The sequence below is a fragment of the Typopeltis vanoorti genome, chromosome 2 (genome assembly GCF_054136105.1).
Source record: "Typopeltis vanoorti isolate ZY-2024b chromosome 2, IOZ_Tvanoo_1.0, whole genome shotgun sequence".
NCBI lineage: Eukaryota > Metazoa > Arthropoda > Arachnida > Uropygi > Thelyphonidae > Typopeltis > Typopeltis vanoorti.
The window spans coordinates 123,226,573-123,241,210 of NC_143550.1; the positions used below are offsets into that span (position 1 = coordinate 123,226,573).

General features: G+C 35.8%; 1 protein-coding gene across 1 annotated transcript in view; it reads left to right on the forward strand.

Moving 5' to 3' along the window:
• mRpL47 (mitochondrial ribosomal protein L47) overlaps positions 1-14,638 on the forward strand; it is a 103,325-nt gene that overhangs the window by 55,478 nt on the left and 33,209 nt on the right. Inside the window, exon 3 of the mRNA XM_090407909.1 lies at positions 7,063-7,123. Within this exon, the coding sequence (XP_090264035.1) occupies positions 7,063-7,123 (61 nt within the window). The remainder of the gene's footprint in view (positions 1-7,062; positions 7,124-14,638) is intronic.

The window sequence follows — 14,638 nt, forward strand, 5'->3', positions numbered from 1 at the left end:
TTAGTATCCCATAATGCAATGCACATATCCTTACAGACATGTATAGTGTTATACATTATGGACCTTTATTGAGGTCTCATCAGTGGGATCCATACCCAGAAGTGAGACGAAGGTTGAAGTAATGTTGAAGTCATATTTCCATGTACAAGTGGTCAAAAGGTGTCACACCTTATTACTAAAATACTCTGGATTAGAGATGGATGTTGAAAGTTTTTTCACTTGGTTACTCTATAAATTAAAAATGCCAGCAAATTATATTATTGGTTTCATCTTTTATCCAATTTTAAGCAAACAATGTTTGCTTGTGAAATCACTTCATGACTGGGCTACTTCAACATTACTTCACCCTTGGTATCACTTGTATCTGGCTCCCACTGAAGACCTCAATGAAAGTCGAAACCAGTCTGGGTAGTGGCCCTTCCCATAATACATAGCATTATATATGTCCATAAAGATTGTGTGTGTGTGTGTGTGTGTGTGTGTGTGTGTGTGTGTGTGTGTGTGTGTGTGTGTGTGTGTGTGTGTGTGTGTGTGTGTGTGTGTGTTGCATTATGGGATACTAAGGCAATTGATGCGAAGTCATCAGCCTCTGCATACAGGTAGCCTAGTTGTGAAGTGACTTGAGGCACAAACTTTGTTTGCTTACACTTGGATAAAGGATGAAATCAAGAATATAATTTCTTGGCATCTTTAATTTATAGTATGCAGTAGCCTGTGCTTGCAATATTAAAGTCACAAGCCACAGATTCATATTTTGACAGCAATGTTGCCATTGCGGCTTCAGCACATTTTTCATTCACTCAAATTTAGATGAATTTGCAGCTTTTTTCCACTTTAACTTTGACAGTGTCATTTTTGAGGATTTAATGCACTGAAAACTTTAATATTTCTCATATTAATGTTTTCCCTTTCTTTTTTTCATCTAGCTATAACTTGTGAAATTGCGAGCACTAAATTAATTTGCTTAAATCTGCTACAGAATTCCTTTTACATAAATTCAAGTGACTATGCTGTCTAGATAGTAGACACTCTAAACAGATACGCATCTCTCACTTGCTAGTGCTGCTCATTCACCCATGCTGTGCAGGCTACAAGTAACTAATTAGAAATTTTTAAGTTGGAGTGGGAGAAGTTACTAAATAAAATAAGTATGATTTATCATGTAATTCATTTTTATAGTACATTCAAAAAGCATTGACTGTAAATTAGAAATTCTGAAATCAAATATTTTTTGTGTGCCATTACGAAATATGTGTGCTCCCCCCTTTTTAATTGATATGCATGCACACAGCTCAGAGGACCAATTAAATTGAATATGATACTGTAACAAACGTAAGTAAATTAGCAGATGTATGAGAAAGAGATACTTAAGTTAATACTCGTGGAAAGGCTTAGACGTTGGTTATGCATTTTTACTAAATAGCTTAAGGAAATTACAACATATACTAGGATATACATTAAAATAAATTTTAATACACTTCCAATATTTCAGCAACGTCACGTTGCCATTTTCACAGCATCTTAAAAACAAGACACATGCAGGCAAGCACAACAAACAGTAATTGAGGATGAAGCAGGAAGCTATTCTTTCTCCTAAAAGTCCTGATGGTGCCCCCTAATGGGCAATGTTGGTATTCTTGGGCGATTGGGCTGAAGGTCTTCTGATGCAGGTTTCCCAAATTTGGGGCAGTCTCATGCAACCAAATTTGTTGAGGTGCGGATTGTTTCTTAGGGGCTGAGGCTGATTCCATGAAAGCCCTTCGTATTTGAATTTACTATGGTGTATCATCGTGGCTTTCTTCCACCGTATTCTATGACAGGTATCTAGTGCATGGTCTGCAAGACCAGAGTGGCTGTATTGGTGAAACCAGATGTAGTCCTTGTGTTCTGAAATTCTGATATTAGCTGTCCTGCCTGTTTGGCCAAAGTAGGACAGCTTACAGCTGCAAGGGATCTGGTGTACACCAGGTAGGTCTAAGGGGGGGAGGTTGGTCTTTAGTAGAGCAGATAAGGGATGCCAATTTTTTATATGGTCTGTAACAAGAAGTTAAGCCATGTTTTTTTTTGGATTTTTGTAATTTTTTCCGAGGTGCCTCGGATATAGGGTATGGTGATGGATTTAGAGTAATCCTTGTGTGTTTGAGTGTAAGTTTCTTCAAAGCCAGCATAGAAAACCTTACACTCAAACACACTGACGTAATGGTCAGTTTTGATGTCTCCTCCTTATTCATAAATGTCCCACTCAAAGAATCCTTAGAGCTAATCCAAGCTAAATTTCCTCCCGATATCACAGCCCTATTTCAGTTCACAATGAACTCGGGCTATTTTGTTTGACAAGAAAAATTCTACAAATAGAGGGGACAGCCATGGGTTCTCCCCTCTCCCCACCCTTGGCCAACTTTTATATGGAGACTTTTGAAGAGAAAGCCTTAAACTCTGCCCCACAAAAACCAACGATATGGCTTCGCTATGTTGATGATGTGTTCGCTATTTGGCCACATGGCTCTGATGCACTCCTCTCCTTCCTAACACACTTAATCAACCAAAACACACCAGAATAAATTCACCCTGGAAGAGGAAAAAAACAACTGCCTTCCTTTCTTAGACACACTAGTCACCTGCCAGCCTGATGGAACCTTGGTTTTCTCAGTCTATAGAAAACCCACCCATACAGGCAGATACATTCACCAACAACCCCCCCCCCCCTCGCAACAATATGGAGTCATTAAGACACTACACAACAGGGCTCAATTTATCTGTTCAAATGATAATGCCCTGACCACATTCTCAACACTTTTTCAGCCAATGGCTACCCTCCCAAAAAAATCCAAAACATATCGAAACCAATAAACCACAACCCCCCCCCTCACAAGAAGGATTACTCTAAATCCATCACCATACCCTATATCTGAGGCACCTCGGAAAAAATTACAAAAATCTTTAAAAAAATTACTTAAATTCTTGTTACAGACGATATAAAAAATTGGCATCCCGCTCTAATAAAGACCAACCTCCCCCTAGACCTACCTGGTGTATACCAGGTCCCTTGCAGCTGTAAGCTGTCCTACTTTGGCCAAACAGGCAGGACAGCTAATATCAGAATATCAGAACACAAGGACTACATCTGGTTTCACCAATACAGCCACTCTGGTCTTGCAGACCATGTGCTGGATACCCGCCATAGAATACGCTGGAAGAAAACCACGATAATACACTGTAGTAAATTCAAATACGAAAGGCTTTTCATGGAATCAGTCTCAGCCCTAAGAAACGATCCAAACCTCAGCAAATTTGGTTGCATGAGACTGCACCATCAGGACTTTTAGGAGAAAGAATAGCTTCCTGCTTCGTCCTCAATTACTGTTTGTTGTGCTTGCCTGCACGTGTCTTGTTTTTAAGTTGCTGTGAAAATGGCAATGTGACGTTGCTGAAATATTGGAAGTGTATTAAAATTTATTTTAATGTATATCCTAGTATATGCTGTAATTTCCTTAAGCTATTTAATAAAAAAGTAAAAAAACTTAAGTTAATAGAAGAACGAAATAAAACAAGGAAAAAGAAGAAGACTGTAGAAGGTAATGGTATCAAAGTCTAAGGAACAAGATTAGGAAGACTGCATAAATGCAAAGGAGAAATGGATAGAAGAAATATGTAAAGAAGTTGAATTAAAAAAAAGAATGTGAATTAAAAACAGGAGGAACTAACAAGGCATATCGAATAATTGCTGTGCATACTTGCAATTTCCAAACAAAAAGTAAAGTTGTATGAGACAAAAAAAAAAAAGTAAATTAACTGGTAACAAAGAGATAGCAGAGAGAGAGATAGAAGGAATATCTTGAAGATTTATATAGAAGAGAAAGTATGAATAACGAAATTATGTAACCAGAATGTGAAGTTGAAAAAGAAAGTTTAGGACCAGAGATACTGGATGAAAAAATAAAAAGAGCAATTAATGAAGCTGTGCCCAAATGTTTCACCTATTTGGGCACAGCTTTTAATAAAGATGGCAAATTACATTGGAAAACTGTAGGAACTGATGAAATACCTGCTGAAATTCTAAAAATTCTGGGAGATGCAACACAAAAACCTTATTTAAAGTGATTAAGCTAATCTATCAAGAGGGACAGGAAGTATAAGTTTTCTATGAAAGTTTGATGATAACAATACCCAAGAAAGGAAATGCAACAGACTGTAAAAATTATCAAATACTAACATTAATTAAATTAAGGGGATATTAGATCCCACATTGTTTTAAAACCGAATAAGAAACTCAAAGATTGGAATCAGAGAGTTTCATGAACACAGGCAACTCGTTGCAAAGGTGGGGAAAGTTCTGATCGCCATTCTTGGTATTTTCCATAATGTAAAAACACATTTCCTAGTCTGTATTCTAGCACTGTACTCAAAAAAATGTTGCATCTTTACTTTCAATTTCAAAACAAATATTTTGTTGTGTCCCAATTTACGATTATTATTGTAACTAGTAATTTCCTCTCATCTATGTTCTACTATTATCTATGCTCGAGATATCACAAAAATTTACTACTACTTAAGTTATTTCTCCCCTTAGTACCCCTAATATTTGTATTATACTGCGCCTTTTGGGATATTTAGTTTGAGATATTATATACAAAAACAAGGAGAAAGAACTAAAATATGTCTGAAAGTGAAACAATGTTGCAGTCGTGACACTTTATCTCGTTTCTTAACACATTAATTTCCCGCGTGATTAGGTTCGTAATTTTTCAAGTGGTGCATTGGACAGCAATTTCAGACAACTGTTTTATCATTGGACAAAAGGTTTATTAAATTCCTTAACATGGTACAATTCAAATTTTAGTTATTACTCAATTCAGTGCTATACTAACTATTTACAAACTGACATTAGCATATCATAAATAATTAAGCTATGATCCTATAATGGGTATTATGATTATGCTGCCATACACATTCAACACATAACTTCATATGACATGGACATATAAGATTAATTCACACTATTTAACTATCCAAACTTAAGTTGCTTAACTAAACCATTTACTGCACTAACACATAACTATGACATTTAAACTTTCTTATACAATATAATAGACATGCAAAATTCTCAGGACAATTAATTACTCATATAACATTAACACTAGCCAGGTTACTTTCAATATATTCTGTCAGATACTAAAGTCCTAGTATTGTTTTCTTGGTCACTTCAACAGTTCAGTATTAGAATAATGATAACTATTACAAACGAATTATAGTTAACACGAGATATATTTTACAGTACCTTTCTTTCTTGATTCTTCCATATGGGCCTCTACCTTTTTCTGATCGAACTATCTTGGTATAACCTTTCCGATAATCTGTTTCTCCTACGTTCCTTTTTGAACTGAACTACGCTTACGCGGTCTTAACCTCTCGTAACTTAGGACACACTTTGAATCATCTATATAACAGCTGTTCAACTCGCGACGTGGATATCGATTTCTTTACAGCTTTCCCTTTTTCGTGGTTGTCACTGAAGTTGAAACACAAAGGATATGCTTTCTTTTCCTCGACTATATGACATTCTTCGCTTCTTACATAGGAAATACGGAACCGAAATTCCGCTCACTTTTGTTTCCATGTTGTGACGACGGAGATATAACTCCAATCTCGCCACCGGCACCTTCCTTAAATTCTTTTCTCCGCCCCCTACTTGATTTTACTTCACTGACCAATTAGGGTGGCGTTTTTCTGCCAAATGTCCTTTGGTCGGCGAGCCCGTAACGATGTCTTAATCCGGGAATCGGCCCTGAGCGATTGTCTGTTGTTTTTCTTTCGCTAGCCTCTAACTTAATCCCCTTTCCAAAATTTCTCTATGAATTCACTTAATATTTCAATCTCTAGCCTCTCACATACCATCTCTTATGACTAATCCTTTTCTGTCTTATTTAGTTAAATTTTCTCTTTTATATCATATTACAACATTAATATATTCTTTCTTTTTGTTAGTTAGTTCAACAAACACCTTTATATTTTATATATTTTATTGGATGCAAGAATATTTCTTTTTCTTTTAATTAATTCATCTATTATCTTTTATGCAGGGTTTTTAATTTATTTATTCTTCATGTTACACCATGATAGCTGAGAATTCTACATTCTTAAGATATCAGGTGTAACAATTTGCAACTCACTGTTACTCCCACACAAACTTATAACATTCTGATAATTTGTTTGCTTTATCTTTCTAGTAAAGCATGATATTCACATTCTACTGGAGTTATATGAAAGTATATGCTATTCTCTAAGTTAAATTCCTTTTTTCATGTGACTGTTCGGCATGATTTTTTTTTTCAAAAAAGTTCCAAAATTATCTTTGTTGACAGATGAAGAAATGGATAGGCTTTTCTGGTGCATGTAGAAATAACAGTGATTATAATGAATGATGTCTGTCATTTATAGATATTATATTATCTAGGATTATATTTTGCTCAAGTGACAACATTTTGCTCCTTGATCATATGTTTTGATTTATATTTAATGGCATGTAACATGACTTCCTACTCTATTCAAAATATCTCTAACCACTTCCGATGAATAACTATCACTGTACTTCTGTTTTGAAATTAGATGTCTGATTCCTTTCATTGAAATTAGAACTGGAGGCAGAAGTAATGTCACACTCTTAAACATTTAGTCCGCTTAATTTTTAACTGCAGCCTTTACCTTCGCCTGGTTTAATGATTATAAACAAATTATTTCTGGACTCTGTATTTTTCTAACACCTGTTTTGGAGCGAATAGGACTTTTTAAAAAGTTATTATTAGTTTTCTTTTTAAATTAATATATATAATTCTATCTCCTTTCCCAAAATGTATGTTCTTTTGAAACACTACCATACTCATGTAACGCTGTTCAGAAGTTAATGAAAAAAAATTGTGTAATTTTGGACTGTATACATTTTTTGTAATCTGTATGTGTTTCTTTACAGTTTCAGATTAATAATATATCATTTTCCAGTAATTCTAAATAAAATGCTATCTTATATAAAATGCATATTTACCTCTGCACTATATTTTACTTTAGGAAGATCATGGAGAAAAGATGAACTGAGAATCAAGAGCAACTCAGATCTTCATAAACTTTGGTAATTGTTGTATTATAGTATATTTTGTTCGATTGTATTACACACACCATGATAACCTTGACATCAAGAAGTCAGTATACACATAATTTTTTGTTGTTAAAACCAACTGAACTCTTATTTAAAGGTCTCTGAGTGAGACAAATAGTACATTCATTGTATAATTAAAGAATGCAAATGACTTGCTCAACATGTTAGTATTTAGATGTAGTATCTTAGTATACTTTAGTTGAATAATAAATTTACTAATTGCAGCCACTTGTCAAGTTGTGTGTAATAATGTGTACCATAAACTCGTATGTAGCAATTAACTGTTAAACATGCTCCTTCTGAAAACTAGTACAAGTACATCTTTAGAATGTACAAAGACTGAAAAGATGCTCCATTTTGAATTGTGTTTATTAACACATTCGCTGCCAACTACGAGTACACTCATAGTTGGTAAACCAGCTACACAAGCCAGCTACGAGTATACTCGTATGACGCTTACCACCGTCAACGAGATTACTGTACTGACCTTGAAGAAGTGAAAATGCTTGGCTTGTGGAGCTAGCATCGAAACTGTGTATTCTCATAGATGGTATATGTTCTGCACAAGCCAACTACGTGTATACTCTTATGACGCTTACCGCCGGCAATGAGATTACCGTACTGACCTTGAAGAAGTGAAATTGCTCGGCATCAGGGAACAGACTATGCCGAAGTGGCGTGGCAGCGAACGTGTTAATCAAAAAATTTTATATTTTGTTTTTTATTTCTGTTAATTGAATAAAAAGACAGAAATTAAGCACAAAATATCAAATTTTTTTGACAGATAGAAAATCAAGTGGAAGCATTGTGTGTAAAGGTGTTCTGTCTCCTTCACACCACTCTTGTTTTTCCTATGGATGAGACTTGTCGCCATCTCGTTTTACTTACTTTTATATAAGAGCATGTGTGTGTGTAAGGTACTGAGATATAAAGATTTATCCATGTACCTAGTTCTTTGAATTGCAACATACAAACTTTATTGCATTCTTATATTTATTGTATTTTTATTGTATTATACGAGGGTGGTCTGAAAAGTTCTTGGCCTCAACCATAGATGCCAACATTATCGGCAAGATTTTTTTTCTAAGTTGGTACATCTGTCATAAGCATCCATGAGAAATTGCAAGTCATTCTATCAAGTAGTTTGTTTTATACAGCTGTCTGAAGCAAAAGTGTTGTTGAAATCGGCTGCCAAGTTCAGCCTTGGAGATGATCCATCTTTCACATGGATCATCTTTGAATTTCACCAAAAAGTGGAACAACACCAGAAATCATTGAACAAGTGCACAATATGGTATTGGATGACTGACGAGTCAAAATGCGTGAAATTGCTGAGACTATAGTCATTTCAAAAGAACGTGTAGGATATATTTTGCATGAAGAATTGCAAAATGAAAAAGCTTTGCACAAGATGGGTGCCGCGCTTGCTCACAGCAGATCAAAAACGCACTCGCATGAAAATCTCTGAACAGTGTTTGGAGCGTTTTAACAAGAATAAAACTGATTTTCTGCATCGATTTATTACTATGGATGAAACTTGGATTCACCATTACACACGAGAATCCAAACAGCAGTCAAAACAATGGAGAGAAACTGATTGTTCAGTGCCAAAGAAGACAAATAATAAATTTAGCTTAATCCTTTATTCAAGTGTGAGCAAACAAAGTTTCTGCCTGAGAAAATCTTCAGGACTTGGGTAAGGTAGTACAACACCGGGCAACTCGTAGCAAAGGTTGACCAAACTAACATCACTCCTATCTCAGTATCTCCCATAATGCAAAAGTTATGCATTAAGGGAAGGGCCACTACCCAGACTAGTTTTGACCTTTATTGAGGTCTCTTCAGTGGGAGCCATGCCCAGAAATGGCGATACCAGGCAGAAGCAATGGTGAGGTCATCTTTACCTATAGGAATTGCCAAAAGGTGTGCCACCTTTTTTATTAAATTACTCTGGATTTGGAGGAAGATGTTGAAAGTTTATTTTTCACTTGGTTAGACTATAATAAATTTAGTTTAATCCTTTATCCAAGTGTGAGCAAACAAAGTTCATCATCATCAAATTCCTGCCATATACCCTCAAGGGGTGTACAGGATATGATAGTACTACATGAAAAATTTACATCATTACTAACTTCCTATCTACAATTTTCCTCCAAATCAGTCTGTTACTTGTCAAGACTCCAACATTACCAGATCTTATATTTCCATTGTCTAAGGCACTTTGTACCGTATCAATCCACCTATATCTTGGTCTTCCTCAAGATATGGGTCGTTTTCCTGCCAACCTGGCAGAGAACACTTATTTTGCTAATCTTTCCTCACCCATTCGGTTTGTCACCATACAACCTGAGATTAGCTCTGCTAACGCATTTCTGGATGCTGACAATGTCAAGTTTTTTCCTAATATCCTTGTTTTTAATATGATATTACCATTGATGCCATCTGTTCACGCCTCTAATCTTTCTCAGGACTCTCATATCTGTGGTGTCTAGTCTTTGGTCAAGTGTTTTACTTCTGATCCAGCTCTCAGATCCATAAGTTAAAACTGGTTTGAACACTGTCTTGTATACAGCTAATTTAGTGTACCAACTAATTTCTCTCTTATTCCATATGAATTTATTCAATTGACTTCCTACCATACCAGCTTTGTTGATTCCTTTGTCTCTTTCCATATTTAATTTACCATCTTCACTAAAAATTGTGCATAAGTAGCTGAAATGTTCTACTTGTTCCAGAGGTTCTCCATTCACAACACAGTTGACATTTTCAATGATTCTGCCTATTTTCATTGTCTTTGTCTTTTTATTGCTGACCTTCGTACCATATCTATTACAACAGTTATTCAATTTAGTCAGAGAATCTTGCAGACTTGTGGCGGATTTATTTAGAAGTATAATATCATCCACATAAACCAAAGAGCTGACATTAACATCTCCAATTTTGATATCATGTTTAATACCACTTTTCTTCATAATGTGATCCATATGGATAATGAATAACAGAGGGGATAATGTACATCCTGTCTCATACCAGATTTAACATTAAACCATCTTCCTGTACTTTCTTCAGTTCTAACTGCTGACTTACAACTTAAATAAAGACTAGGTATTGCTTGATATAATGTCCCATTGACACCATATAACTGTAGCATATTGAATAGCTTCTCTCTTGGCACCTTGTCATATGCCTTTTCCAAATCGACAAAACTTAAATACAGATCTTTGTTATATTCCCATGATTTCTCCACTTTTGTCATAAAGTGAAGATCTGATCCTGACAGCCTCTATTTGACCTGAATCCAGCTTGTTCTTCACCAAGCTTTTCTTACACAATTCTTCTCAACCGTTTCTCAAGTATACTTGCATATATTTTACGAGGAACACTCAATATACCACTGTAATTCTCACGTTGTTTTATTTCTCTTTTTATATATAGGTACTACGAGAGCTCTACTCCAGTCATTGGGAATTTGTCCCTCTGTCCAGGCATTCTGAACTATGCAGTGCAGCCACTGTAAGACTTTTATACCACCATACTTCAGCATTTCTGGTCGAATATCATCTACTCCTGCTGCCTTTCCCCATTTCAAGCCTTTGATGGCTTTTTCTACTTCAAGTATGGAAATGTATTCCTGACTGCATGCCTGGTCAGTGTTTTTCACCACTGTGCTGTCATCACTGCTTGTTTCATTTAGCAAATTTTCAAAGTAATTACTTCATACTTCAAGGATATCTTTTTCTCCTGTTTTCATTTCACCTTTATCATCTCTAACTCCTTTTACAGCACTCTTTCCTCCATTCCTAAGCTTCTTCAACAACATCCAGAATATTTTGCCACCTTCTTGATATTTATTTTCTATATTCTTGCCAAAGTCCTTCCATGACTTTTGTTTAGCTAGTTTTACACACTGTTTAGCTTTCTTACATTTGTCTCTGTATTCTGTAAGAGTAAAAGCTGACTTATTTGCCAGGAACTTTTGATATGCTTTCTTCTTTTCCTTCACTGCATCTTTAACTTCCTGTGTCCACCAGGGAGTTCTGATTTTTTTATCCTTACAGACAACTTCGCCACATGCCTCTCTGGTAGAATCAATCAATGTTTTCTTCTTCAGAGTTTGCCACTGAATATCCAAGGTTTGGTTCCTGTTCTCAAACTCTTTCATTTTTCCTTCAATAATCTTTGTGTATTTTAGTCTATAGTTCACATCTGAGAGCTGCTCAACTTTTATTCGCTTTAAAACTTTCTTACACGTCATTCTTTTCAATATGAAATTCAATTTTATCTTGCTCAAGACTAAATAGTGATCACTTCCAATTTCAAATCCTCTGTACACTCTGGTGTCCTGCACCAGGGAGAAAACATTACTATCAACAATAACATAGTCAATGAGACTTTTCTTATTCCTGGCCTCTCCATGTGAATTTGTGCACATTTTTATGTTGGAACATGGTGTTAGTAATAACCAGTCCATGTCCTGAGCAGAAATCCAACAGATATTTATTATTAGCTTTGCTCTTTTCTCCAAATTTTCCCAAAATATTTTTGTATGTCTGACAATCACTTCCTACTCTGCTATTTAGAACCCCAATATGGACCAACTTTTCCTTTTTCATTGTGTCAGTAGCTTTCTCTAGAGCCTCAAAAAATTCCTCCCCTTCTACCTTAGTAGAACCTTCTGTGAGACCATAGGCACAAATAAGTCTCGTTGTCCAGTTCCCCATTCTGATATTTGCCCAAATTGCTCTACTTGACACTGCCTGCCATTCAAGAAGATGAGCCCTGTATTTTGTGTTGAATACCATGGCTACTCCTTCTTTTACTTGATTGTCATTGCCTGAATATAACATTTTGTATTTATTGCTTAGAAAGATCTCACCAGTTTTTGTCTTTTTTGTTTCATTCACCCCTATTATGTCGATCTGGTACTTATCTAATTCCTCTGCTAGCTCCATTTCTTTGCCTTTCAGGCTTCTTATGTTAATAGTACTGATCTTTAAATCTGGTGATGTTGAGTTGGGGTGTGTTTTCAGATTTGTTCCAGTAGCTGACTTTTCGCTGTTCGCCCTGATTCCCGGCAAAAACAACGGGTGCCTTGTTTAACCGGGTGACACCCCAGTGGCATGAAATTTTGTCATGTTGTACCATCATTTTGTATTTTGGTTTAACCAATAGGAAATTCAATTTGGTCGGCTAAATCCCAAATTGCCAGTCCATCCTCGTTCGTTCAGTATCCAGGTAGATAAGCAACAGATTGCACCACGAGAAGGTGAGGATTGGACATTAGGTCAGAAGCCCTGGTCGGTTCTCCGCATTCCTTTAAAGGCTATGTGGAGGTCTCCTGTCAGTTATGCAGCTTTGACCCTTAAGCACCCCCCTTAAGCATCTCCTTGCAGATATGTATAATGTTATGTGTTTTGCATTATGGGAGATACTGAGATAGGATTGATGTTAGCTTGGTCCACCTTTGCTACGAGTTTCCCGGTGTTGTACTACCTTATCCCATTCCTGAAGATATTTTCAGGCGCAAACTTTGTTTGCTCACACTGGGATAAAGGATTACACTAAATTTATAAAGTCTAACCAAGTGAAAAATAAACTTTCAACATCTTTCTCTAAATCCAGAGTAATTTAATAAAAAGGTGGCAAATCTTTTGGCAACTCATATATTTAAAGATGACCTCGCCATTACTTCTGCTAGGTATCTACACTTCTGGGTAGTGGCCCCTTCCCTTAATGCATAACATTATGCATACATATCTGTAAGGAGATGTGTTTTGCATTTTGGGAGAGATACTGAGATAGGAGTGATGTTAGCATGGTCTACCTTTGCTACGAGTTGCCTGGTGTTGTACTATCTTACCCCAGTCCTGATGGTATTTTCAGAACTGGGGTAATTTATTATAGTCTAACCAAGTGAAAAATAAACTTTCAACAAAAAAGACAAAGTTGGTTTCATCAGCAGGAAAGGTCATATCATCGGTGTTTTGGGATGCTAAAGGCATTTTGTTTATTAATTATCTTGAAAATGGTAAAACAATAACCGGGGAATATTATTCCGATCTTGTAACCAGACTAGACGAAAAAATTCATGAGAAAAGACCCGGTTTTGCAGAAGAAAAAGATCATCTTTCATCAGGACAATGCAAATGCCCACAAAGGTGTTTTGGCAATAGGAAAATTAAGCAGTCTGCACTATGAATTGTTGGAATATCCACCCCATTCCCCAGATTTGGCTCCCCTGACTTCTGTCTCTTTCCCAAACTAAAACTCTTCCTCGCTGGTCTGCATTTTTCTTTGAATCAAGAAATGATTGCAGCTGTTGAGGGGTATTTTGCAGATCTTGCTGAGAACCACTACAGGGACAGGATAATGGTTCTGGAGCATAGCTGGAATAAATGTATTAGTCTTAAGGAAGATTATGTTGAAAAATAAAAATAATTTTGAAATTATAACTTCATTTTTTCAATGTTAGAGTGCAGTAGTGAACTCACATTTACAAGAAAAATTTAAATTCACAAGAAAATAAGCACAAAAATTAAACTCCAACTTTACCTAAGAAATGGCTCTCGTCTGAGAATATGATCTTCCACTTCTCAATAGTCCAATCTTTGTACACTTTTGCCCACCGGAACCTCTTTTTCTGTGCATAGCCTTCATCAACAGTTGTTTCTATTTTGGTCTGTGGGCAGTCCTTCCTGCTTCCAACAATCTTTGACGGAGTGTCATGTTAGAAACATTAATCCCACTAGCTGCCAAGTCTCTGTTTGTCTACAGCAGACAATCTTGGATTCATTTTGCTTTTTCTAATTGGTAAATGATGTTGAGTAAGTGTAGTTTTCCTTTTTCACTCACATTTTCCTTTTCTTTCAGGAGGAAAAAGGTACCTTTTCTCCTGTTTCCCTAAACCTCTTTAAAATCACATTAACAGTTCCGAAACTAACACCACACTCATTGGCAATTTGTCTTTGAGTCATGGATGTGTGCTGAGAAAGAGTACATATTTTTGCATGCTTTCTTGGAGATGTATCTATTTTATAGCTACACAAAATGAATAAAACACTATGAATGTTAACTTATTTACACTATTAAAAACACACAACACTATTAATAAACATCATTTTAAAAGTCTCTACGATGTTTCTACAGTTAAAATGGTTACAGTATTAAAGAATTCAGTACTCAACTAAAATAGCAAGCCAACACCGAAACCCAGACTATTGTGAACTTAAATAAAAACTTGATGAAAATTCGGATTCTTCAGATTAATTTGTTTGCTACTGAATGTATTTTATTTTATATATTTATTTTTAGCTGTATTATGCAAAACTGTGTAAGTTCTTACAAGAGTTTTGTCCATTTATGCACAACTATTCCAAGATTGGCTGGTTGAATTTTACCTAGTTTTGGTTTCACTTGACCATTTGCAGCAGACAAGGGGGAAAAATATGTAGAAATTTGACAGACACACATACATGCACACACAGTTAA